This window comes from Phasianus colchicus, chromosome 14 (genome assembly GCF_987193195.1).
Source record: "Phasianus colchicus chromosome 14, bPhaCol1.hap1.1, whole genome shotgun sequence".
Taxonomy (NCBI): Eukaryota; Metazoa; Chordata; class Aves; order Galliformes; family Phasianidae; genus Phasianus; species Phasianus colchicus.
In genome coordinates this window covers 6,298,684-6,323,665 of record NC_143449.1, presented here as the reverse complement: position 1 = coordinate 6,323,665, position 24,982 = coordinate 6,298,684, and the positions used below count along the sequence as shown (strand labels likewise).

Genomic DNA, 24,982 nt, shown 5'->3' with positions numbered 1-24,982 from the left:
GGAAAATCTGTAAGCAGTTGTTGCACTCCCAGCACACCTGTGTGCCAGTGACTGAATAGCTGGAGGGCTGCTATCTTTTGCCACTCTGAGAAGCACTAACCAGCATAGTGTTGTGTGGAGGTGATTAAGGATATGTGATAACACATAATCTGTCATGAAGGGCTTTGGAGTTCTTTGTGGGGGCCTTTTAAGCAATGAAAGAATTCAAAAGTGAATTGTGATAATGTATTTTAATGATTTTTTTATTCAGTTGTCCTACAAGTTTTTCCTCTGCTTCAGTGTGCTGTGAGATCAGATGAACCTTCCTTTCAAAGAAAGGGATCTTACTTACATATTCCAGGTCACTACTATTAGCTTGAATAAAGCTGAATACTTCTGATTTTTTTTTTTTTTACCAAGAATCTCCCTGCCTTGTGTACACTTGTTCTCTCCTCATGCGTCTGTAGCTGAAATAAAAAAGGAGCTAGACAAGAAAGGAGTGTAGGGAGCCTAACTAAGATGGGTTTAGCAGCAGAATGCACCTGGTCTCTTCAAAAGGTGGGTGAGGCAGCTGTGGTCTGTAATTATGATCTGGAGGATAATGGCCAGCTCCATCTGTAAGCACAGGCCTGCTATAATCTTGCAGCTCTGGGATTCACATCTGCTGTGAGCTAATGAGTAAAATCATCTCCGGAAAAGCAAATGTATTTTATCTGAAGTTACTAAAATAACTGTGACAAAGAGACTCATTCTTACTGGACAGTGCAAAGTATTTTCAACTCTTGCATTTTCAGTTCCAGGGAACAGGAAATTTTGATATGTGTATGTGTTACTGGGATCCTCTGTTTTATTCCCTAGCTTAATCCTTTCAAAAGGCTGTGCAGTGGGAATGAGAGCCTGTCACCTGGGTTGGAGGAGAAACGTCACACAGCCTGCAGGCTGCCAGTGGCTAGGGCTGGACAGGCCACTGATGATATAACAAGTCTGATCTGTGCTAAGGACAGCGTAACACAAATGACCCACCTCTTTGTGTGATGGATTATTGCTCAGAGCACAGCTGTTGGCAGGGCACCTGTGAATCTGAGGAACAGCCAGAGTGACCTCCAAGGAGGTGAATGAGGAGGAGGTAAAGGAGCAGTGCTATCGTCTTGTTAAAGAAGTGCCTCTGTGGGCCTTACTGCTGTGAATGCTTCCTGCGTTCTATGGCTGGGAGTTGCGTTACAAAGCTACAGTGGGGACTAGAAAGGCAGCCATGGGGTTGTCTTCCAGATTTCATTCTAGATTTTTCCAGAAGCTGCCAGCCCTAAGGCTGCCCATTCCAGGCAGCGGGACTCAGGACATGTCCTCTCAGTCTGACTCTGATGCTGCTTTCTCCTTTGTTGAGCCTCTGCTGTCTAATGAGGTTGTTGAAATGCCAGTTAAAAAGCAGCCATGAGGGATTGGTTTGGAGCACGGTGTTGTGCTAGAGTAGGTCTCCCCAGGGTAATAAAGAGAATAGGGAAAATCTCCTCAAAGAGCAGTACTGTAAGCCTAAAATCAAAACCACAAGGTAGACTTCAGTGGCTGGCCATAATCTTGAAACACTTTTTTAAACTGAAAGATATGTAGATATTCCTAAGCCCGTTCTAGTGGCTGGGGCAGAACTAGCTTTGGGAAATACAGTGAGTCTCGGTAAATTTCCCATCAATTTGGAAGGATAGGGTTTTTCCTGTCACCCTAAATTTCCTGCTTTTTTTCCCCATAGTGTTTCTCCGCATTTTCTTTTTTAGGATAGCATATAATCCTGGATATTTTATTATTTTATTTTTCCTGGATGTTTGAGGATCAGAGTTCTTGTCTATCCATCAGATGCGTATAACCCCAATCAGCAGACAGTGGCTTTCATTGTGCTGTGTGCTGCTGCATTTCTGGGTGGGATTGAGGAGGAGGAAGTTCAATGGTAGCTTGATGATAAGCTCCAAAAATCAAATCAACTTGTGCAAGGAGAATTTATGGTGTGCCTTTTCTCTTTTTCTCTCTCTGGAAAAAAAAAAAGACTTGCTGGCAAATAATCTGAAAGAATCCAACATCTCAATAAAACAAAGTTTTCCCCCCCCTTCTGTGCGGTGTTCTGAAAGGAACCATTGTTTGTGGGTTTCAAGGTGGGCTCATTGACTTTCATGTTGCCATGGAACCAGCATGTTTTTCTTCCTGAGTGATACTTGCTTGTAATCTCAGAAGCTCTTTCAGCAAATTAGCACAGGTGATCGGTGAGTGGCCTTGGAGTAAAGGCTGGCGAAGGACCTACGTGGTTAACCAGATGAAGTAATGTAAGGAGTGAAAATAAAGTCCTGGGCTAAGCCTTGGTTAAAAGAGGGAGGGCTGATAAACAGGAATGCTGCTAACTCCCACTTTCTGTTCTCTGTGACACAGGAAGACTGATGTTGGATTAACGTGCTGGTAAGCTTAAAAACAAGTGAAGCTCTTTCAGAACTTGTTTTAAAATCCACAGCAGCAATGTGGAGCTCATTAGATGGAAAGAGGAGAGGTGCTTTTGGTGGTAATTCTCACACAGTTGGAAGAAAGATGATGCTAATGTGTTCAATAAAGCCTTTCTGTGCATGTATGTGTTTTTCTCAGTATGTACCAGCACAGTGCCTAATACAACTGTGTTAAAAATGTAAATGGAATATTTTTTTTTGCTAAAAAATGTTGGCTTAGTGAGTTCAAGGAATTTGAGGTGATAGATAACTTTTGTTGACCTGCAGTACAGGAGATTATAAACATTTTGATAAAATCAAAACATTTTGCATCTAGTTCTGTCGTTAGAACTTCCACGTTTAGATATTCAAATCAAGATTGGATGATTTCCTAAAAGATGCTTTCTAGCTCAAACAGGAATTAAAGTGGGACATGGCACAAGAAGGTTGCACAAGTCCTGGTTATGTAGCACTTGTGGATGTCAGTCTGTCAGATCCTGAGCTGGGAGGCTCAATGAAGGCTGAGGTCAGGGCTCCAGCATGGAGGTGAGAACATAAGAGATGCTTTCCTTCACTCTGCTTTTCATTCCCCTTGGTAGCCATGCAAGCCACCACAGCTTGGCACTGAGTAAAGCGTGGTGATTTTTTCAGCAATGTTGTACTAGATACACTTGGTATTGGTTCTGATAGTCCTTGAACTGCTGAGTGTGCTCCCTCCCATTGTATGTGTGCAGATGGCTCAGCACTTTGTGGGACAAGACCTGGGTGAGCCCAGTGTCATCTGGCATTTCTCTGTATGCAGTATCAGTTGGAAATATCTGAGCCTGTTATTCTAAGCACATCTGTTGTTTTGTGCTACAAACCATGATATCTTTTAGCTGAAGCTGGTGTTGAATTTTAATTTTAATTGAAGTTTTCAATTAAAGAAAAAATGGAGAAGTCTTTTCTTAAAATAATAAAACCTGAAGTAGTCATTGTTCAGATGAAGTTTGGTCCCTCTGTGGCTGCAGTCACCTGTTTTTTTTTATTTCACTTTCTAAGTTAAATTCTGTAAGCTCTTCTGTTTTTGTATCCAACAGATTCACAGTAAATGAACAGAGGACAGTAAGGCATGTGGTACAGAAATGTGTAGCAGAAATTAGTAACCAATGAACACAAGTGTCTATTCTTCCATTAGTCTTTCTACTTCTAGGAGTTATGATTTATGATGCTTGTAGCTAGAATTTTTTTAAAAAGTGTTTCTTTAGTTGGCAATGTCCTTGAAAAACGTCTGGAATAGTGTGGGTGTTATTTTCTCAGAAGAGACATCTGTGCTTAGCTAGCATGTTGCATAACCAGACACTAAATTTGTTGCTTGTAGCACTTATCTTTTATTTCTTCTACAGTTTTTCATGAATTACTGGGTTTGATCCTAGTGATAGTGTTGAATGTTGGATATTAAATTACCATGAATATTCTGGCAGCATGCTTTCTGTGTTGCATTTGGTCCCTCCCTTGGTGGGTGCATCAGTTTTCCCTATTTCAGATTTTCTGTTGCCATGCTATGCCTGGTAGCTAAGAAGGAATAAATGCAATCAATTAAAGAACACTTTGGACACTTTGAAAGGTTAAGTTTTTTTTTTTGTGTTACTGATTCTTTAAGATGATCAGTTTAAATTCTAAGCACTGAATAAGGGGACAACTGCTGCTTAAACAAGCAGCTTTCCTCTCCAAGGCCCCCATGTTGAGCACTTCTGATTCTCACCACAGTGATGCTCTCACTCCTGAGAGTTTGAGGGAGACAAGTTATGGAAGCTGGCCATTAAAAGTTAATTTCAGTGATATTTTGTTGTTTTCACCACCACCGTTTTGTTTTTTTGCAGTTCAGGTGACCTCTATTATCAGCTCTATTGGGCTCCATGAAAGATGGAGCAAGGTGAAGTCTTGGACAGATTAAATATATTCTTATAGGTAAAATTTGTAATTTTACAGCATCTGTAAATAATTACTTGCTTGGACTTCCAGGATCAAAACATTATTTAGCCTTGTCTTACTTGCTTTACATTAGTTGTTTGTGCTTCATTTTAGTTGCTTTTCCTTCCTGTGCAGCTTCTTTTCATCCACCCATCTGAGATGCTGAATTATTCCAGGCAGCACTCTTTGGCAGTGATGGATCTGGTTGGTACATGGAGATTAAAGGGTTAAGCATTTAACAAGTCATCATTTCAAACAGTTGCCTGGGAGGGCACACACCTAGTGATACAGATCTCTGCCTCTGGCAAAAGGGAGTTCTGGAGATCATATCAACTAGATATTTCAGTTCTAAATTGCATCAGTCTCCTCAGTCTAATTTTCTAGCTTTAGTCTTCCTGATGACAGATTTTCCTTTGCATGCTTTAATAAAGTGTGTGGGGGGAAAAAAAATCAACAAATTTTATATCAGGTTCTGTGGCAAACTGGGCAACTGAAAGCTGATGTTGCGTAGCTTATTAGGTACCTTTTTATGTAAAGCAATCTGAAGACACAAACTGTGTTTTTCTTCCCTCACACACATTTGAAGTAATATTCTAAAATCAAAATTCTGAAGAATACATATTACATGTCTTAAAAAAATTAAGAGAAGTTCTTTGTACTGTTCCTAAATTGCAGAGTTCTGATAACGATGCCCCAGAGGACTATCCTGTCATACTTTATAGCTGTTACTAAACATAGTTTCCCTTTGTCTCATTCTTTCCATATCCAGTACAAACTAATCATGACATGTATTTTGTGTAATATATAATCTGAAAGCTAATAATCTGCTTAGTAGCCTAGATACGTGCTAAAAATAGGGTGTTTGTAAATAAAATCATGCATTTATTCTGCCAGTTCTGTGTTTTGCCCTTTTTTGGTTTTCTTAGCAGTAACGTTCATGGCACACATTGTCTCAGATTTAATCAGTGCTTGTTCCTCAGCAAACAAGTTCTCATCCTGTCAAAATACTGCATCAGGCCTTACCTCCTCTCATCTGTTTAATCTAGATAAATGTTAGAACGGCATTTTGTCTTTTCCTCTTCCAGACAGGTAAGATTATCCTTAGCAGAGACTGTGCATTTTGGCTTGGTAGAAGTTTGCAATATCCGCAGCTGATGAATAGGCATCCATTCTGCTTAGAAGTGTTACTTGAAGTTAAATAGCTCCATCAATAAATTAAATACATGGGTACACAATGGAGTCACTTATTTCTTTTGACATTTTCTAGTTGTTTGCCTCAGTTTATATTTCCTTCCCTCACTTCTCTTTTATCCATGTCATGAGGTAGAGGGATGAGCAGGACAGCTGTGCTCTTCTCCAAGGTGTGACATACAGCCTTGTTTGGCTTCTTGACCTGTTGTCCAGCTGACACCTGGCATAGCTCTGTAGTAGTGTCCTCTCTTGGTATGCAGGAGAAAAATCCTCAGGCAAATTGTCCTGCCCTGCAGGCAGCTTTGGCTGGCTGTTACTGTAAGGAGTCGTTTGGCAGGACAGCTTGCTTGTCTTCTCTTGCAGGCAAAAGCCACCTTGAAATGAGAAGAACAGCTCAAAGTTGATCTGTACTAACAGCTGTGATGCTAAACTCAAGATTCTGTTGTGTGCACTGTGCAGTGTATGTAAGTATGATGAGAGAGGAGTTATTCTGTGTTAAGAAAATCAGTGGTTGATTTCATGTCTCAGACACACTGCAATCCTCAAAGCCTCGTGTGGACTAGCAGTAATCATTCTGTGCTCAAGTACAGCTAGGGCAGGGTCCAGGAATCCTGTTAGCTTGGTTGTGCCATTGCTGCTCTGCTGAGCAGGAAGGAGTGCTGGGAAACACTTGAATTTCTAAGTTTCTCTGCAAATTCAGCTTGTTCCCCTTGAGTTTCAGAGGCACAGAGTGCAACCTGAAGAGCTGCTGTGTGACGGCGAAGCTGGAATGGGGGACCCAAGAAGGAGGCAACAGCTGACTGCAGGCAGCTCAGTAGTGCTCTGCTGGGGTACGAAGGAGGACTCAGGTCATCACTGTTTCTTCTCTATGAGTAGAATTTGAAAAGGATTTTGCTTCTGTTAAAGTCTTGAATTCCCAGCCCTGTGTCCTCCAGTCTCTTGTTCGCGGCCTCTTTTGGAGCTGTTGTCTTTTCTTGCACTCCCTCATCTTTGTCATTTGTGTCTGTATTTTGGGGTGTTATTTACTTATTTCCAATGGATGGGCAATTGTTTTCTTTGTCCAGATGGTGCTGAAAATCCTCCTTAGAATGTTTTATCACTAGGAAATGCTGCAGAGGCAAAATGTGAAAAACCAAAAGGAGTCCTTTGGAGTAGGTGGAAACTAGAAAGTTCTCTTCCTAGAAAAACTGCCTGGTCTCTGGCTGCTTTCCTCTTCTCCTGTCTGCTTAGCAGTCAAGGGCTCCAGCCTTCTAATTTCATATGCTGCTGAAGCAAAAGCTCCTGAGGTTTGCTTCAGGGTAAGAAAAGTGCGCCCTACATTTTATTTTCCAGTGTTTAAAAACACACATTTTATTCTATCCTGAAAAGACTTCCATTTTGCAGGAGGCTTTAGATTTTTTTAAATTTTTTAATGGAATGAAAAAATGACTGAAATGCAGTATTTCTAATAGATAAAATTTTCTCTCTCTTGGTCTCTTCTCATCTGTAACAGAGGTGGCTTGTTTGAAAAATGCTTTGCTGGATGACCAGTGCTTTTGTCGAGGACTTTGAGATAAATGTGCTAATAGATGAGCTTTGTTTAAAACCATATGGTTATTGTCATCACTCTAGGAAGAGGTGTCTTTATTGTCAGCAGCTGTGGACAGAAAAGGGAGTTACTTTAATAAAATCAAGTTTAATTGCATAAGTGTGCTTGCATGGTGTAGTCAATCTTGCATACATACAGTTTTTTTAAACAAAATTTATTTTTACTAATTTTGCACCTTTATGTACTCTTATTCTAATAACTGTACTGGAAAACTAATTGTCAACTTTTTATCCTCTGTTCAGGCATAAATGAGAGATCTTTAGACTTCAAAGGGCATTTTGACTGCATTTGCTGCTTGGTTGGGCCTTTTATGTAACTTTTCTTTTGCAGAGTTGCAGGGCTGTAGTAAAACATGTCTGATTTTACTTTCTAATTTGTTTGCTCAGGCAGTTTAATGTGCATGCAGGAGTGTATACAATTTTAAGGTTGTATGCACCATTCATTATTTTTAATTTTGACATGAAGGAACCAATTGTTCACTGACATTTATGCTAGTGCAAAACTTTTGAAGATGACTCAGCTGGCCTTGTGTCATCTTACATTTTTGGGTAAGGGGTAAAGGACCTATCAGGATGACAAAGTAGTCAACAGCCAAGAGTTGACAGCTGCATGTTCCTATGAGAGACACTGTTTTGACATGACAAGTCAACTCCCTGAAAATAATATAAATAGTATAGATAGAGGAACAGCTCCAAAGGTATTTACTTAAATTGTGCTTACTATGGTGGCAAAGGTTAATTAACAGCAAGAATCTATTGTGCAGTGCCTAAAACAAACAGTGGTGTCATCCTTTTCCCCCAAAGGAGAGTAGTTTCTCACTGATACTGCTCTTTGAAGTGTTTTGTGGGTGGAACACTGCTTCCCTAGTTTCTTTTGTGACTTTATTAACCAGAAACACACAGTGTGCTTGGTACCTTCTGGAACTGATGTATTAAGTCTTTACTGGAAGACTTGATGAACTTCAAACAGTGAGATGGTATTTGCTGCAGGCTTAGTCCATTGCTTCAATCCAGAGACAAGACCTCTAGGGATCTTATGTGATATCCAAACAAAAGCAAGCTCAGTTTGCAGGATCACAGAGTACAAAGTGAGCTGCAATTAGGTGACTCTCCATGGAATGAAGGAAGAAAGCAAACAGGTGAGAATATACAGATAGATTAGAGTACCAACATCATTAACTCTATAGTCTTCTGACAGTTCCAGAAGATGACTACATCTGTTTTTATTTAGGTAAGTTATAATCGTACAGACTTCCAGCTGTTCAGTCATTTCAATCCATTTGTAACCTGTGATGCAGATCTCCTATTTCAAAAATAGGATGAAAGGTTAGATGAGGAAAAAATGATTTGATTGAGATTTTTTCAGACCCTTCTCAAGAAGCATGGCTGACCTTAATTTAGATATCATCAGTGAACTGGAAAAGGTAGATAAACTTTTTGCCTTTGGGCCATAAAACTCTGCTAACTAAAATATTTCTGCCCATGGGAGTGGTTCTCACTTGGCTCTACCCAGTCTTGAGTTGATGTGTCATCCTATTTTAGAAATTTAATCTGGAGTGAGTATATTAGTAACCTGCACAGCCAAGTGCCACCTCCATAACCATTAATTTGTGCTACAAGAGGAGCTAATTGTTTATATGCAAAATGGAAATGCCCAACCAGTCTGCCTGTAATTTCTATCTCAGCTGCTCTGATTTCTTGCTGCAGGAACCCAGTTCTTAATCACTCGTTTTCATTTTCGAAACTGTAGTTCTCCTGTAATTAAGATGGCATATCAGAGTTTCTTAACCAGCGTATCTTGATAATGTGACAGACTTTAAGTGTGTGAAGCTATTTAGTGCAAATGTGGTTGATTAGCAAGAATACTTGCATTGCTTCCCCCAAAATATGAATTCTTACGTAATGAGAATTATTTATCAAAATAATTTTGTCATATACCATGTCATCAGAAAATATGCGGAAGGCTTTTCTGTACCCATTTTAGAAATAATAGTGACTATGGCTATTTCAGGATTATTTTTTGTAACTTCATCATGGAGAAAGTGAGCTATGTATTTTCAGTATCTGTGGAAATGTGCATGCAGGATTATTCAGTGCTGAGGGCAACCTTTTCCTAATCCTGACAAGGAAGGAATCTGGAATATTCCAAGCAGCCTATTTTGTCCTTTGGTCTAATCACACAAAATGTATGCCATGTTCCAGCTAAAATCTATGTGGTATACTTATTAAAAATAGAAGTGTTAGATAAAAGAGTGAGTTCTGCTCCCCACATTTGGGAGTTATGTTGTTTCTTTTATGATGTTAAATGTATTTTCATCCATCTAAAGCTTAAGGACTTGCAATACTTTTCTATTCTCTTTTCAGGAATAATCATTTTCTTCCCCTGTTGTGTTCAGAGATCTCAGCAGCAAGGTGGGACCAGCAGTTGTGCTGTTCTAGTTGAGGCTGAGGCAGATTTAGGAGACTATCATCTTTTGTGCAATGTGTATTCTTTTTTTCTTTTTTGCAGGCTTGCTCTATGCTCACATATTGTGAGAGCTGCTTCAGGCCTTTGAGTAAAGACTTTAAAAAAAAAAAAAAAAAACCTAAATTCATTTCTGGTTGGCAAGACGCTGAACTGTGTTGTTTGGTCTCATTGAGGTCTTCAGAATTAAACATGGATCTCAATGCAATGTGGAATTGAGTATTCTAATTTTTTTTCACTACGAATGTTTAACAGTGAATAGCTACACAGAGCCTTGCTTTTCAAAAGGTAGTATATACACCGGGGAAATAAAATTAAGATAATAGCTAAAACACATTCAGAGTACTGCTGAGATGCTTATTGTATGTGCTCAAATTGGAATAAAGCAGACCTAGGTAAATTTTGGTTATTTCTTTGGCCTCTAATTGATTTACTTTGTTCACAAGAGAAAATGATTGCCTAATTGAAGAAGCAGGCAAGAAACTCTCTGAAATCAGCAGTGTCCTTTTGTACAAGATATGTCCAGGGTGTGATGGTTAACCAAGTTGTATTTTTTTACAAGATCTTAGATGCAAACAGAAAAGTGTAATGAAGTGAGCCTGCCAAGGTTAGGTGCAAGTGCTGTTTATGCAGGTGCAGTGATGGTTAAATGTCTGTAGGTCCTATTTTACCATTCCCTTCTTTGTTTCAGGCTGTTCTGATGGTGGCTGGGTTAGCTGAAGCTGCACACGGAGTTGTCTGAGTGCAGATGTTCAAAAGCTACTTGTCAAGAGGTTTGCCTCCTATTCACAGTTATATTTCCTCAGGCTCTTCCCACTCTCTGCTGTCTCCCCAGGAGATGGATCAAGCATCCTTCTACCAGCTGCTTCCCACGCATAAGGCTATATTGACCCCTAGTGTAGTTCTATTGTGGTAAGCAGCTACACCAAAGATTTTTTTTCTCTGATCCAAATCAGAAAGATGGACAGAGATCAGCAGTTAGCTTCAGAGTGGAAACTCAGATGCAGTTTCCTCCCTTGCCTTTTAATCAGCAACTCTTTAGCCAAGGGCATCATTGGAAGCACAGCCAATTTCTACCAATGTTTTCATTTTAAAATGTCTTTATTTTTCATCTCTGGAACTTGCATTAAAAAAACATTTTGTAGCTGATGGCTTTGGGGAGTTACACATTTTAAAATAAGATGCAAATAATAAATTGCTGTAATATTTTCAATGTTGGTGGTCTGTGTTGACTATAAAACTGGAGGATGAATCACAATGGACACATTCCAATTTCTTGGCATATGTTTTGCTGTTAAGTACTATGTGCCCTTGACATTTTTGTGAAGACTTTCCTTCTCTAGTATTTTACTTGTTAGAATTATTTACAAGATAAAGGAGCTGAGTCACTTTCAGGAGTGATGCTTTTCTGACAACCAGCTGCATCTGGAATGAATGCAGAAGTGTAGTGTAGTTCTACAAGAGGAGTTGCTGCATTCATCTCAGATAAATAAGCCTATGGACGAACATTTTTGCTGAAATGGATGAAGTTGCTCATTTTTCTTATTTCTGTTGCAGTTGAAGGACAAGTTTTGTATTTAAAAACATTACTTTGGAAAAAAAAGTCTTCAGTAATTGACTTGTCATGCAACACAACTATGCAGAAAAGCCTACAAGCTTATTATAATTTGTGGGAGTTCTTCAAAGTGAAATGTATTGTTTGCAAGTGCTTTACAGTTACTGAAGTTTGTGCTACTATTTTGGCAAGAGGTAAGAAATGAGGCACTTTCAAAGATGGCTCTGAAAGATTATGTGAGGAAGTAATATATGTATAGTGATACTTGAAAACTGTTCAGCTGGAACACTGGAAACTTGAGTAATTTGGAAAGTGATTTTGGAAAAAATAGTCATGTTTTATCTATTACACAGCTTTTTGCAAGGTATAGCATGATTACTAGTAGAAAGGTTGGCTGAATCATCTGCTACCTTCAGTTCATGAATGGATGAATCATGAAGATTTGTTTCCAAGCCACATACGTACCTTTAAAGTTGTCTGAAAGCTCTCGTGTGTTGCAGGAACATTTTAGGATAGAGCTGGTTATCTGATGGAAGAGCGTCCATTCTCTTGCTGGGAGGCTGGTATTTCTAAGAACAATTTTTGTCTGATTTGCTAGTACCGGTTTATGGTGGTATGTATCATAGACATTATGCAATGTCTATCTCCTTCAACAAGGTCATCTATACTACTTTTAATATCCACCTATATGAGTTTTTAATATCCTCAATATCAATCCATTCAGCAACTTCAGTACAACAAGTGCCTACACTGCTTGACAGCGTGTGTTGGATTTAGCCGGGGGTTGTGGGTGAAGTGTTACACAGGGCTAATAGGGCTGCTGGGCAGGTACAAACTTGGTAAATACCTGTGCTAAATTATAGAAATAAGAGTTATTTCTGATTTTGGAATCATTACTTCAGGCTGTGTAACTTACAGCTCTGTGCAGTTAAAGAACTAGGGCAATGCTCCTTTTCTTCTTCACTTGGCATATGCCCAACTTTGATAGAAAGTAATACTAGGGAAGCAGGCTATTTCTCAATGTAATTTATTAGGTTATGTGCTGCATCAATATATGAATGTGCTTTAAAAATTCACTTAAATATAAATTCACCATTATCTCCATACAAATAATGTATTTTGGGATTCATAAACATCAATAGGACTGTGCCTTTCTTGTTCTGTGAAGCAACACTGAGTTATCTGCAAGCACTTTTTCCTACAGTGGGATGCAGTAATCCTACTGTCCCTTGTTATTGCTGCCACATTTGCATGATAATGAGTTCATGGATATCCCTTTGCTGCTTTTGCACAGTTAATACAGAGCCCTCCAGCTCCATGGGACGGAAGCCCCTATCCCTGTGCTCCTTCTGAGGCACAGGCAGCTGCAGGTGAGCATGTTGCTTTGAGTTCAGCTCCATAAATGTGTGGGCACTGCCCGCAGGACTCTGTGTTCTTTGTGCCTGGCTGCATTCCATCTGGTAAGAAATAACTTGTGAGTTGCAACAAGCAAGAGAACCAAAAATAATGAAAGCTCCTGGACAAACGTGTATTGTTATGTATTAAAGGTCTAATTGGAGCTGGCTGTGGAGTTGTTCTTGCTTTGGTTGTATCGGTGCTGCTGGTGTGGCTGTGGGTACCTGTGGGCTGCTGGCAGCCACACCTTGTGGCACGTTCAGACCGGGTGGAAGCACGAAGTGAATTGGAATTGTTACTCATTTTCAGGTCCAAGTCATCCCCCTTTCTCTGCTACTGAATCTAAGCTACTCACAGGTGTCATGAGGATGTGGCTGCTTGTGTACTGAATACAGTACCTTTGATTTGCTTGGCTGCTCGCACAAATGATGTGCTCTATAAATTCTGTGCTGTGAGAATGCTTCCCTCTGCAGAAGTCTGATGTTATTTGTATGAATGGAAATCATCTGAGTGATTTAAAAAAAAAAAAAAATCTCTGCAAATTCCATCCCCAGCTTCCAGCTAGCTGGTCAGAAATACATTTCCTCAAAAAAATAGGGGTCAGTCAACCCTCTTACTGTTGAAAAGGCGTAGTTTCATTTTTGCTTTAACATCTCATTTTCAGTGTGCCTGCACCCCTGTCTCGCTGGCAGGAATGAAAGTGGGGAGTTGAACACAGGATCAAGTTTGATTCAGAGTTTGCTAGTTTCTGCCAGGATTTCCTCCCAGTCTTGTAGCCTCATGCCTCCTTGGAGTTGGAGGAGGGTTGGTTTCTATTAGTAACTATCGGTTGGTCTCAGCTGCCAGTCAATTTGCCTGCTCTATGAAATGAATGAAAATGTTTGAGGAAATTGGTTTACTGAAGAAGTCGGTGAACCTTAAAATGAATTAGTATCTTAGCTACAAATTCACATTTAATAGCTTCCTTTGAAAGGCCTTTTGTGCAGTAAGAGATAAGCTTGTGGTTGCGTGTTGTGTCCTTGCTCATGTAGGCTGTAAATAAACTGTCTGGCTTTAACTACATGCTCACTGAGCAGCAGGGAATTGAGGAAGAAGTATGTACTGCTTTATGTAGCCTATCAACTGAACTGAAAACTGCCGGGAGACAGAGCAGTGCAGAGCCAGACTTGTGTGTAATGCTGAAGTAGCAGTAAGTGATGTTCCTACTGCTGGTGCGTTGGGAGGCTGTTCACTTACATGGGACTGCAGGAAGAAGAGCAGTGCTCAGAACAAGTCTGGCTTTATATGTGGTTTGTGTGTTACTGTTTAAACTGTACAGACTCTTACTTGTATTTTTTACCTTTTGATTCTTACTAGTCCTTGGAAAATGCTTTTCCAGCCTTGTCACAGTTTTGCACTAGGCTTCAATGTACCCAGTTATAGGAGAAATATGTAGGTGTAGAAAGTGGGTATATGGAGGACTGTCTCCACCGATGTTTATATTGAAGTTGACTTTTTTAATTAAATAGGATGCTTTGCTTTCTGGATAATTCTGTCCCTAATAGCAGGGACTGGAGGGAGGGTGATGCTTTGCCATGAAATGTTTTTGCAGCAGAGCAAAAGTGGCAGGGAGTGAGTCCTGCCTCACACTGTGACTCCATTAACAGATTACCAGCTCATAGAAGATGTCTCTTGCCTTCATAACTAGAAGGGTGTCTGCTTAAAGATCTTATTTCTCCTACATATACTTAGGGAGGCTTATACCTACTTGCTTTTGTGCCACAACTATCCTTTCCTCTGTCTGTTTAGTGTAATGTATGTAACCCAGCATTCAGTCCCTGATGGTCACCTGTAGTGCTGTTTACATACTCTTACCACAAAGGTCTTTCTGTTGACATAGGTTCTCAGTTTCTGACAGTCAGAGCTGTAAAATGCTCCTAGCAACAGAGTGGAATGCAGAAAATTGTTTAGATAAGATTCATTTGCTTCTGACGTTTACCTTTCTGACGCATGGCACTTGCATCACATCCATGTCTTCATTCTGCTGGCCTAAGTAAACCATGCTCTATAGCAGTAAGGATCTTAAACCACACATGTAATGAGAGGGATTTTCAAGCTTTGTGCCTGTGCTGAGTTTGTACTTTAAGCTTCAAAAAAGGTGTGCTATATTCCAGCTAAAATCCTACTCACGTGTACTATCTCATCACTATCTCTGTGATCACTTTTCCTGTGCATTGCATGTGCACAGCTGCAAGGCAGTACTAGGATGTGTGGTGTGAAAAAGATGATGTCAGGCTGTATCACGTGTGGTCGTTTGCTCAGAGGTTTGCGTCTGTCTGTTCTTTGGTAGTCACTCAGGATTTGCTCTTAATTTATTGCCTCCCATTGATTAATTACCCACCAGTTTGACAAAAATCCTCTAATGATTAGTTCCTACCTTTATGTGGCTCTTTATAATTTTTTAAAAAGCCACCAACTTGACAAACAGTACAAGTCAAGTTTTGTGGTATCAAAGAAAAGTGAGTTCAAACACTTAATATCCTTTGTGGGGTGGGAAAAAAGTTTGTATTTTAAGTTTGTGCAATGTTTTGCTGATGTATTTGCACCTCCTCTCTACTTCCCAATGCTCCCAAATAAATCCCAGCAAATGCTCTCATACAGTCTAACTGGGAAGCCTGTTGGTTCATTTCTGCTCTGATATTTTCTGTGTTGGGAAGAATTACTGAATCTCTTTGCTGCGTGACATGATGCTGTCTTTGCTGGCTCATACTGGCACTTCTGTGTACAGATACTGCTGTACTTCCTGGCTTATCAGGTTTTTGGTTTTGAAGTATTTATTTTAAGTTAGGATGGCACCTTCTTTTTAATACACAAATAGCAAAGTAGAATTGGCTGCTAATTTCTGACAGAGAAGACAAATGTGTGGGTAAATGTTTTCAGAATCGGGTCAAAGTTCTGTAGAAATCTTAAAAGCTATGGGAGCTAAAAAGGGTAATGTTACTTAGCTCATGAAGTAAACAGAGATATTATGTTTCACTTGTTTTTTTACTGTGACATTTTACCAGGGTGTCTGGTACTGTAAATATAATTTCCTTATTAGTCATCAGCAGATAATAGGTCCTGACTATGTGAAAAAAAATTTTTTTGCAGATTTCAGAAGTTTCCTTATGTTCCATTTCCAGGAACGTAAGGTGGTCAGGATTTCATTCTGGACTAAAGTGGTTCTTAACTGCAGATTGGAAGTTACTGGATATAAGGCTTAGGGAAAAAAAGTTTCTTCCTTGGCATAACTCCTTATGCCAGTTTGAGATTCTTCCACTTTGTTTTATCTTCATCTCTTCATCACTTTCTTCTTTATTTGATCATGGACACGCTCTTCTTTCAGCATGCTTTACATCCTCCAATTTGGTGTGCTGGCATTCCTTAAAATCCATTTTTTTTCCTAAAACTTTCCAGCTTGCTTTCCCACTACCACCACTGCTATTTGATTTTCCTCATACTAATGATAGTTGCATGGTTTTCACCTTTTTGCTGCCCTTCTCCAAAACATGTCCTCACTACATTTATCACTTGGCTTGTGTGTTCACCCTTCTGCTTGACAGCAGTGATTGCCTTCAGCTAAAGGTCCTATGTATTTCACGGATGATCCTTTGTTTACAGAGCAGGAGAAAATTGGTCCCCAGATTACGTGTCAGAGCTGTCTTTCCTCAAAATCTTACTTGGGTCCTCTGTTAGGAGTTTGCTCCTGCAGGTACAGTTTCTTTGGGTTTACACACCTTCAATATCATTTGCTGCTATTGTGAGGTCCTGTGTGTTGCTACAGAAGAGCTGGAATGAGTGTGGGTCTGAGACACCTCTTATGGCATCACAGCTGTTAGCTTTCTTTACTGTCTTTGGCTTTGCTCCAGGACTTGCTGAAGTCAATGGAAAGATTAAAATGGCACTCCATCTGAATGAATCAGCTGGGCACAAATGCTTGAGGGTGGCACACCAGAAATGAGAGTTGGTGTTTGGTATGTGTGATCTTCCTCTATCATTTTTGAGTGCCTTTAAAAAAAAACAAAAAAACAAAAAACAAACAAAAAAAACCCTCCTAATATCAATGTTTTTTAACTAAAATGTTTTCCTATGCTGAGTACTAGTAATACTTACGTAAGACTGAAATAACCTAATATGTGTGTTACTACACTTATGTTATAGCCATTTTGGCTATTTAAGTCTCAGAAATTGCTATTTTTTTAAATAATCAGTACTGATTTATGTTTTTTAATTTATTTTCTGCAAAACTCCTGGTCTACTTTTAGTCATAATTAATCTTCATTTCTTTTGCGTTGTTTCTGAGGAACCATGTTTGTCAACCTGAAATACATCTCGGGCACCCAGGTCTCCTACCTGCATACATACGCAGAACAGGTACAAGGGACCTGTGCTTAACATGTTCAGATTCCTATCTATAAGTGTTCAAATGACCAATGCAGTTGTTCATTTGAATGGAAAAAATATATTAAACCACTTCAGAAGAGAGCACTGTACTCTAGAATATTATACGTAGCCTTTAGGTTTGTATACATCAATATTATGTGCATGTCTGTTTGCTATTTAAGTAGTACTGGAGTGTCTGGTGTCAGCTCCTTCCCCTAAATAAAACACTCAGGGCATGTAACACCTGGTTTAGAGCCAGCTGGCTTAGATTTACTTCCTTCCCAAATGCTTTCATTCATAAATAAGCAAAATGACAACTCAAGCTATGAAAAGGAACATGGAAACTCAATGTATGCACAATTTTACTCAAAATATGGACATCTTATTTCTTTTTTTTAATAAGCCTCGGTTAGTCTTTGATCCAGATCCCACTGCAGTCAATGGGAAGATTTATTTTGACTTTAGTAGGAGTTTGATTTGGCTCATATATGCTAAACCACAGGACTGTGGAGAGCAGTGCAGGCAGTGGGCATGGGAAGAATTCTCAAGTTCTGTCCAATGCTCTGCCTCTGGGAGGGGCCTGCTTGCCACCAGACATTTCTGGCAAGGTGTGCTCTGAAACTCCATGAGAGCGACTGCTGTGAGACAGCAACCTGGGAGGGATCCAGCACTGGTGTGAAGTGTTTCTATTCTCTACTCCCCTTCTGAGGGAAAGCAGAATTAGCAGAGCCAGAGGAACTGAAGGTTCATGGAAATGACTGTTGGAATTCCAACTAACGTGTATGGGGGAAGGGGAGAATCAATGGAGGCTAAAATCTTGGAAGAATTTAATGCTGAGTTGAATAAGCATCTGGGAAGACGTAATCTAATTCTATAGTGGCATAAAGCTATCTGCTAACAGTGTAAATGCAAGTTTAAGCCTCAGGAATAGAGGTATACATTGGCTTGCAATGAGTCCAGATTTCCACTGCAAAATGTGTATAATAAGGCAAAGGTTGTCTTGGGGCACTTCACTCTGAGGCTGTCGTATCAGGACTCCTGGATCACATTTTGCTAATGGTTAGAAATGGCCTTCCAGCAGTGTCTGTCAAGATGGGGACCAGTTTTCACAATGTACATTTGCCAGTGTATATTGCAGGCTCATATTGCTGCTTATCATCCTGTGCAGACAACTTGGAGATGCTCTCACTGCCTGTTATATATGCGGTTTTTCTCCTCTTTGCTTTTTTTTATTATCTTTGCTGTGTTGTTTACTTTTATTTCCAACTTCCAAGGGTGAGAACCGTCTATGTTCCATGTCATGGTGACTTTTGCAGTTTATCACTCTCTGCTTAGTGCAAGGATTGCTTCTGATGCTGCCATAGTGTTACAGAGTTATTAGTCTGAAAGTTCCATGTGTAGTGGGACTTAATCCGAACAAAACTGTGAATAAGTCTGTGAAAATACTGTTTGTTTTTCATCATTTGATGCCTTTTGGAACTGCTTGGAAGTAGCAGCAAGACAAAGTACTTTCTTCAGGTTGGGGGCACATAGGATTGAAGGGTTTTCAATGATACCTGTTCATTCTACACTCAAGGACTGGGAATGTTGAATTTATAGCAAAACAATACGTATACTGGGACGTAAATTAATGTATTTTTTATTTACCTGCATATAAGCAGAGAAAGTGATGCTGGGCTAATTGCTTTCTTTGAGAAAGCTGATGTAAAGGAGTTCAAAGCTGCGTGAGAAACTTGCCTGACTTGCCTTTCATTTTTTACGTTCCTCGCTCGACAGGTGTCAGGGAACTTTAAAGGCTTGAAAAGTATTTTCTGTGAATGCTTTTAGGAAGGAAATGTTCAAATCCAGTCTAAACTTGTTTAAGCACGTCGGTTGGTCACCTTGAGATGATCTTAAATTTCTGTTTCATTCAGACTTTGAAAACCCGAGGACAGTTGTGCAGGTGTTTGGGCAGATGCGTGGTGCTGTGTGTGGCAGGGCCTTCGGCCTCCCGTTGCCCTGAGCTCCCTGCAGTGTAAGCAGAGGTATTGCTGCCTCTTGTCCTTTCCTATTCTCTGTGTGGTCTTTTCAAAACCGTCTTTGTGTGAATTCATCTCCACAGCAAAACACGATTCAGCATCAAGAGCAGAAAGTGTGCCTGAGTGTGTTAACACGGAGGGCTTAAGAGCAGAGCCTGTCATTATACCTGTAGGAAGAGCAAGTGGTGGATGAGGCCGTTGTTCTGCTGACTTCATTTCATAGGGAATAAAAACCTAAGTGCTGTATTATTTCTTCTCCAAAATGCTCCTATACATCTATTCTCGGTTACCCTTATTTTGACAGGTAGCACTGAGGGCTGTAAACACTGCTTGTGGGAAGGGGGATGTGGTTTGTTTAAAACTGAGCAGTGTTGTCAATGCATCTGTGTTGACAGAGGTGGGGATCCGCTTTCAGAGGTAGGGATTTTTCATACCTGTTCAGACACTGATGTTTCCCCCTGCCTGTCTTGTATATCTCCTTATGGGTCCAAATGCCACCTTCTCCCACCCACTTGTCTCTGCATCTGTGGCTCAGGGGCTGCAGGTTCTTTCTGGCAAAGATGTGTGAAGGTGATGCCTTGGTATTTCTCATGATGTAGAGATATTTGGATGTATAGAATGACTGGGCGCCAGTTCTATTTATGTCTAGTTAGTGTACTGTGAATCTCAAAACATCACGTAGCTTTGTGGATTTTGGTAGCCCTAGAAAATGCTCATTGCTAATGCTCATGTAAATGTACTTGTCCTCTAAGTGCTTATGCTTTTTTTTCCAAATATTTGGTGATTCTGAAAATGATTAAATTACGGAGAAGTAAAACTTAAATGTGTTTTGCTATTTATTTCCCAGTGAACTCGCACAACAGACGTAAGGTAGCTGAAAAGTTTTGAAATTTGAACATATTAATTTAAGATATTCTTCAGCAGACAAATAGTTATAGAAGTCATTTGTTTCTTTTTAATAGGGTGGAAAGAAGTCTTACAGTGGGCCATGTGGAGGACGCGACTGCAGTGCTGGATGCAAATGTTTCCCAGAGAAGGGTGCAAGGGTAAGTTTTTGTATGCTAATACAACTATTTATCATGTCTCTTATTAATTAGAGGAAAAAAGAGAAAATCAAATTTGTGTAATTCTGAATCTAAGGACCACACAAAACAACAAAAGTGAAGAAGACCAGCTGCGTTCGTAATGTCCCTGATCAGGATTTCAAAAGCTCTTCTAAAGGCTTTCAAATCATTAGCTTTGCAACAAGTGTTTAATGGAATCTCATTTCTTTACGCAGTCAGAGGCCTGGTTCAAAAGAAGTCAGATGGTCTTTAAGTAGATTACAACAATTAAAAAGAAAAATCTAATTACTGTAGGCTTCCAGTACAGATTGTATCTCTACTTTCTATTTGTTAGTGGAAGTATTTGTGTCTTTGGTACTTCAGCATCAAGCTTGTGAAGAAACAATAAGCCTAAAGGAATCTAAACTTTCCCTATAAAAAAAAAAAAGCTTTTGTTAGCTAGAGCAATTCTCTCTGAGTTCTGCATTTGAAGAAACCAAATGTTTAAGCAATGTTTCTCTAAAACAGCTTAATTTCATTTGATTGTGTGAAAGGGTTTTAACCTTAGCATAGCTGGCTACTTCCTGTTTTAGGGCAATGAAGAGCTGCCAACTTCATTTTGCAGTTACAATTTTAATGTATTTTTTTCCATGTGTCTTTCAGTGACGTGGGTAAACTCAAGGCGTTGCTTTCTAGGACTGAGCTTAGGAAAATATTGCTATTTAGTAATGATGTTCGGCATGTGCTTAAATGTTTCCCTAGTTGCAGACAGACTTGAACGTGAATTCTTAATTGATAACTGATGATGTGTTTGCTCTGGAAGAATAAAAATTCTTTGAAATCATTGTGTGGCAGGGTGGAAACATGTCTAAACAGATAAGCAGAAGAACTTTGCAAGGAAATTCTCAACCTAAAATATGAGCTAATGCCAATTATTCAACACTGTGATTAGATGTGGTAAGGCACAGACCTGGTTTGATTCTGGAACAGAATATCCTCTAAATGCTTCGACCTTTGGATAGCAATGAGCATCATTCTTCTGTCTCTTTATATTCCTGGGGTTCAACTTGATTGTTTGAACTGGCCACAACAGTGTTGACCTTGCAGTTTGAGCTCTTGGTATCTCTTTTGTTAAGATGTCACAAAGATTTTAGTCTGTTTTCTTTGCTGACCTGAGAACTCACTTGGCTTTTAGCTTGTTCCTTATGTGACCTGTATCAGTAGATGCTTTCAGGCCTTTAAACATAAGTTTCATCCTACTGAGACCTGTCTGTGGAGTAAGCTGTCAGCTAGAAGGGGTAATCAGTCCCTATTACAATACTGCCTCTATCAAGCCTTACTGAGCCCTGCTGAAACCTTCTTGGACATCTGCACACAACTACTGGAGTCCTGCCATGTTGGAGGACAGGGAGGTAACTGATGGAACTGGGAAAGGGGACAGTGTGATTATCCTACAGCACTGTTTGTTTCTTGGAGGAGATCATACAGCCTGAGGCTAATTCCCTGGCTTTCTGCCTAGCTTCTCATGCATTGCTGCAAGACCTTTAAGTTTAGAAAAGGCAAATATGAGACAGGACTCTGCACATGCCCTAAATCCTTTTCATTTATTTATTTAAAAAAAAAATCAACTGCCAGTTTGCACAACTAATCTGACAAGAATAAAGCTAAGCTTTCTTTTTAAATGAAGGAAATTGCTGAAAAGCCCAAGAAAAAAATGGCAATAAGCTGACAACTCATTGAAAATAATATAGGCAATGTCCTTAAATGTCCTCTGTATGTGCTGCTGATCAGATCAAGCTGATGAACTGTGATAAACTTACTGATCACACACTTAAATAAAAGGTGCAGGGGGCAGGAACACTTGTAGAAGTGTTTAAGTCTACTGCCTGTTTAGTTACCTACATTCCATTTCTAGAAGTCGGTATGTAATACCCCATATCTCCATGTTCATGTTTTCATTATAGACTGTCAATGTATGTACAAAATACTACTTTTCTTTTTTGTAACTTTCTCATTTTTAAGTTAGAAGTTGTTATAGAGATCGTTCTTCCATGAATCATTTCTTTGAAACAGGTTGGGATTCTGTTTAGAAGGGTAGGGTGGTGCAGTGTTTGTCTAACACCCTCCTGGGGAATTCTGCCAGCAGAGAGATAAGGTGCATCTTCTGCAATAGCAGAAGTTCCTTTCTGGTAGTTGTCCCTATAGCTTGCATTGTCTCAGGAAAGCCATAATGCTAGCTGATTCTCATTTTAGGCTGCTTAATGAAGTCCAAGCTAATCCAGTTTACTTTCAAGCCTTCATCTTAGCTAATGATTTGGAATTGGCCCTTATATGGCAAGTTGATGAAAAGCCTGGCTCTGTGTAATTTAATGGCAAAACTCATGGGCCATGCTGTGTCATCTGTGTCAGTTCCTATTTGTTAAAGTTCTGTGAGTAACTGAAGCGATTATGCGTAACTCAAGTTCTTGTTGGAAAGGTTTTACTTTCACTGGAAGGGTCCCACCTAGGACCTTCTCTAGAAGATCTCTCAGAGGTCTAATGAAAAGATTGGACTTAAATAGGTATCTAAGAACTTAGGATATGATTGTTCCAGTTTCTCTAAAATGCAGTTAGAATTTGTGCTGGCTTCTAATATGAAATCTAACATAATGCTGTTTAAAATAAAAAGCAAGTATGAGAAGCCCTCACTACAGGTAGAGTTTTTAGATGAAAGTGGGGGCTTTCTGAATCTCAGCATCTTTACACTCATTTTTTTGGCTGGCAGTGATTGTGAAAGTAAGTCTCCTCTGATAGTGAAGGTACCCAAATGTACCCTGGTGCCTGTAGCCTTTTCAAAAAGGAAGACAGCCCAATCACATGCTTACATCTTAAAAAAAAATAAAAATAAAAATAAAAAAATTCTGCTTACATTTTTACATACAATCCCCTTTCAGAACATCTCTTGATGGGTACAGGGGGAAAGGTGAAAAAAGCAACTATTAAATTTTAATGAAGTGAAAAAGCAAATGTAAAATCTGATGCTAGTCTCCAATGAAAGGCTGAATTTCTAATATACATAATCTCTTTGTGTTTGAGTGACCTACATCCAGAACATTTTGGGGACTATCAAAAGAAATTACTATGTTTGAAAAACAAACAAACTTTTCACTTTTAGATTCAATTTATGGGCAGGGATAATGCCCTTTGAAAATTTTTTACTGTTGGTAATTATCTTGCTAGGAAATATACTGCAGATAAATCAACAGTAACCAAGAGGACACTTTGCCCTGTCTGCCATTTCAAGAAGCACTAAACAGTAGACGATCTGTACCATTTCATCTGTGCAGCTCATTTTGCATTGGTTTATGGTAGTGCTGGCTTTTTTGTTTCTATGTGCTGTCATCTACTTTCAAACACTTGCAAAGATAAACTAGCAGCTGCAGTTCTCATTGCAAGTTTACCTTTTCCTGATGCCTGTTCACTTATCTTGGAATTTGAAACAGCACAAGGATTTATTTTAACCTTTACTCAACATGTTCTGGAGCTCTTTAGTTGATAGTAATCTTTCATTTTTTTTAAGTCTTCTCTTTCACCTAAAGAAGAATTTCAAGGAAAAAATATTTTGGAAATTGATTCATTCAAAAACCTTTGGAAACAATAGAAATGGTGACAAGCAGCTTTTACAGTTTAAAACTGTACATTGAGAGAGCAAGGTATTTTTAATTTAATCTTTTTCTGTAATGTGTGATTATATCAACTAATTTCTCTTGCATCATGTGTTCTCTGAAGTCCATTAAAATTTGATATGATAATTGCAAATCTATTGGTGTATCTCTTTCCTCTCTCAGAACTGCACTGCAGTTATTTCTAGCAGTCGATGCAGTTGTGGAGGAGTGTGTTTGGCTAGAGAATTAGACAGCTGAGGACACGATGGACACTTGACACTAAATCTAGTCTGGTCACATAAAGAGAAGGACCACTGCAGTGTATCATGCTCTTGAGCCTGTCTTCTGACCTACTCTCATTCAAAAGAAATCCTGTTTGTGTACTACTGAACTACAGTGTGAAGCAGAGCACGGTAAGTAGGCGATTGAGCAAAATCTGCCAGACTTGTTCAAAAAAATGCAGTCGTCTTGAATTAAAGGGTAGTGTACCAGACGTGTGAGTTTCCACAGGTTTTCTTTGAAGTGAAAATGTTGATAGTAAGCGTTGTGTAAGTTATCTGTGGACAGTCGAGTTCTGTTAGAATAACTGCAAATCAGACAGTCTAAAAATGATAGATCCTCAACATCCATATACTGAACTGTGAAACCCGTAGTCACAACTTTGGGTGATTTAATCTAATTGTTAGCATAAGCTTATGTTGCATTGGCAGAGATCTTAACATTTGTCTGGAACTAATCCCCTCAATGTTTTATAGGGGGTGCAAAGTGTCTCTGCTGATAGTTAGTTAAGGTTGATTGACATTCCTTTGTTATGAAATTGTAACAATTACAACTTGTGTTTTTGGATAATATTTGCTGAATTCAGCTTTGATCACTAAATGGAGCAGTTTAGAGACTTGCTGATGAAATACAGTTTATGGAAGCGTCAGCTCAACAAAATGAACTTTCTTTTTTGGAAGAGTGTTTTATACAAACTTATTTTTTTCTTTCCACCTAGCTTGACAAGCACAGTAAGGCATAGTGATATGTGCCATTTTGATATCCACACACTGCAGTTGACTCTCAAACCAACTAGAATCAAACCAAGCTGTAAGATACTGAAATTTTCTTCAAACTAACAGTGCCGAGATAGGTTATCTTAGCATACTATCTTGTTTATCAGCATAGTAGAGGTAATACTGGGGTCATTTTATAGTTATTTTTGAGGGATATTTTCATATTTCAAATGAAGAGGATTATTGCATTATAGAAGTTCCTGAAAACTGTTGGCCACTTAACAGTCGCTGTAATTCT

At 39.3% G+C, this 24,982-nt stretch overlaps 1 protein-coding gene across 2 annotated transcripts in view; it reads left to right on the top strand.

Annotated features, from left to right (window-relative positions):
• Nucleotides 1-24,982, top strand: part of COL4A6 (collagen type IV alpha 6 chain) — a 121,450-nt gene that overhangs the window by 23,478 nt on the left and 72,990 nt on the right. For both annotated transcript variants that reach the window (XM_031594469.2, XM_090150069.1), the window contains one exon: nt 19,965-20,048. In XM_031594469.2, the coding sequence (XP_031450329.2) occupies nt 19,965-20,048 (84 nt within the window). The remainder of the gene's footprint in view (nt 1-19,964; nt 20,049-24,982) is intronic.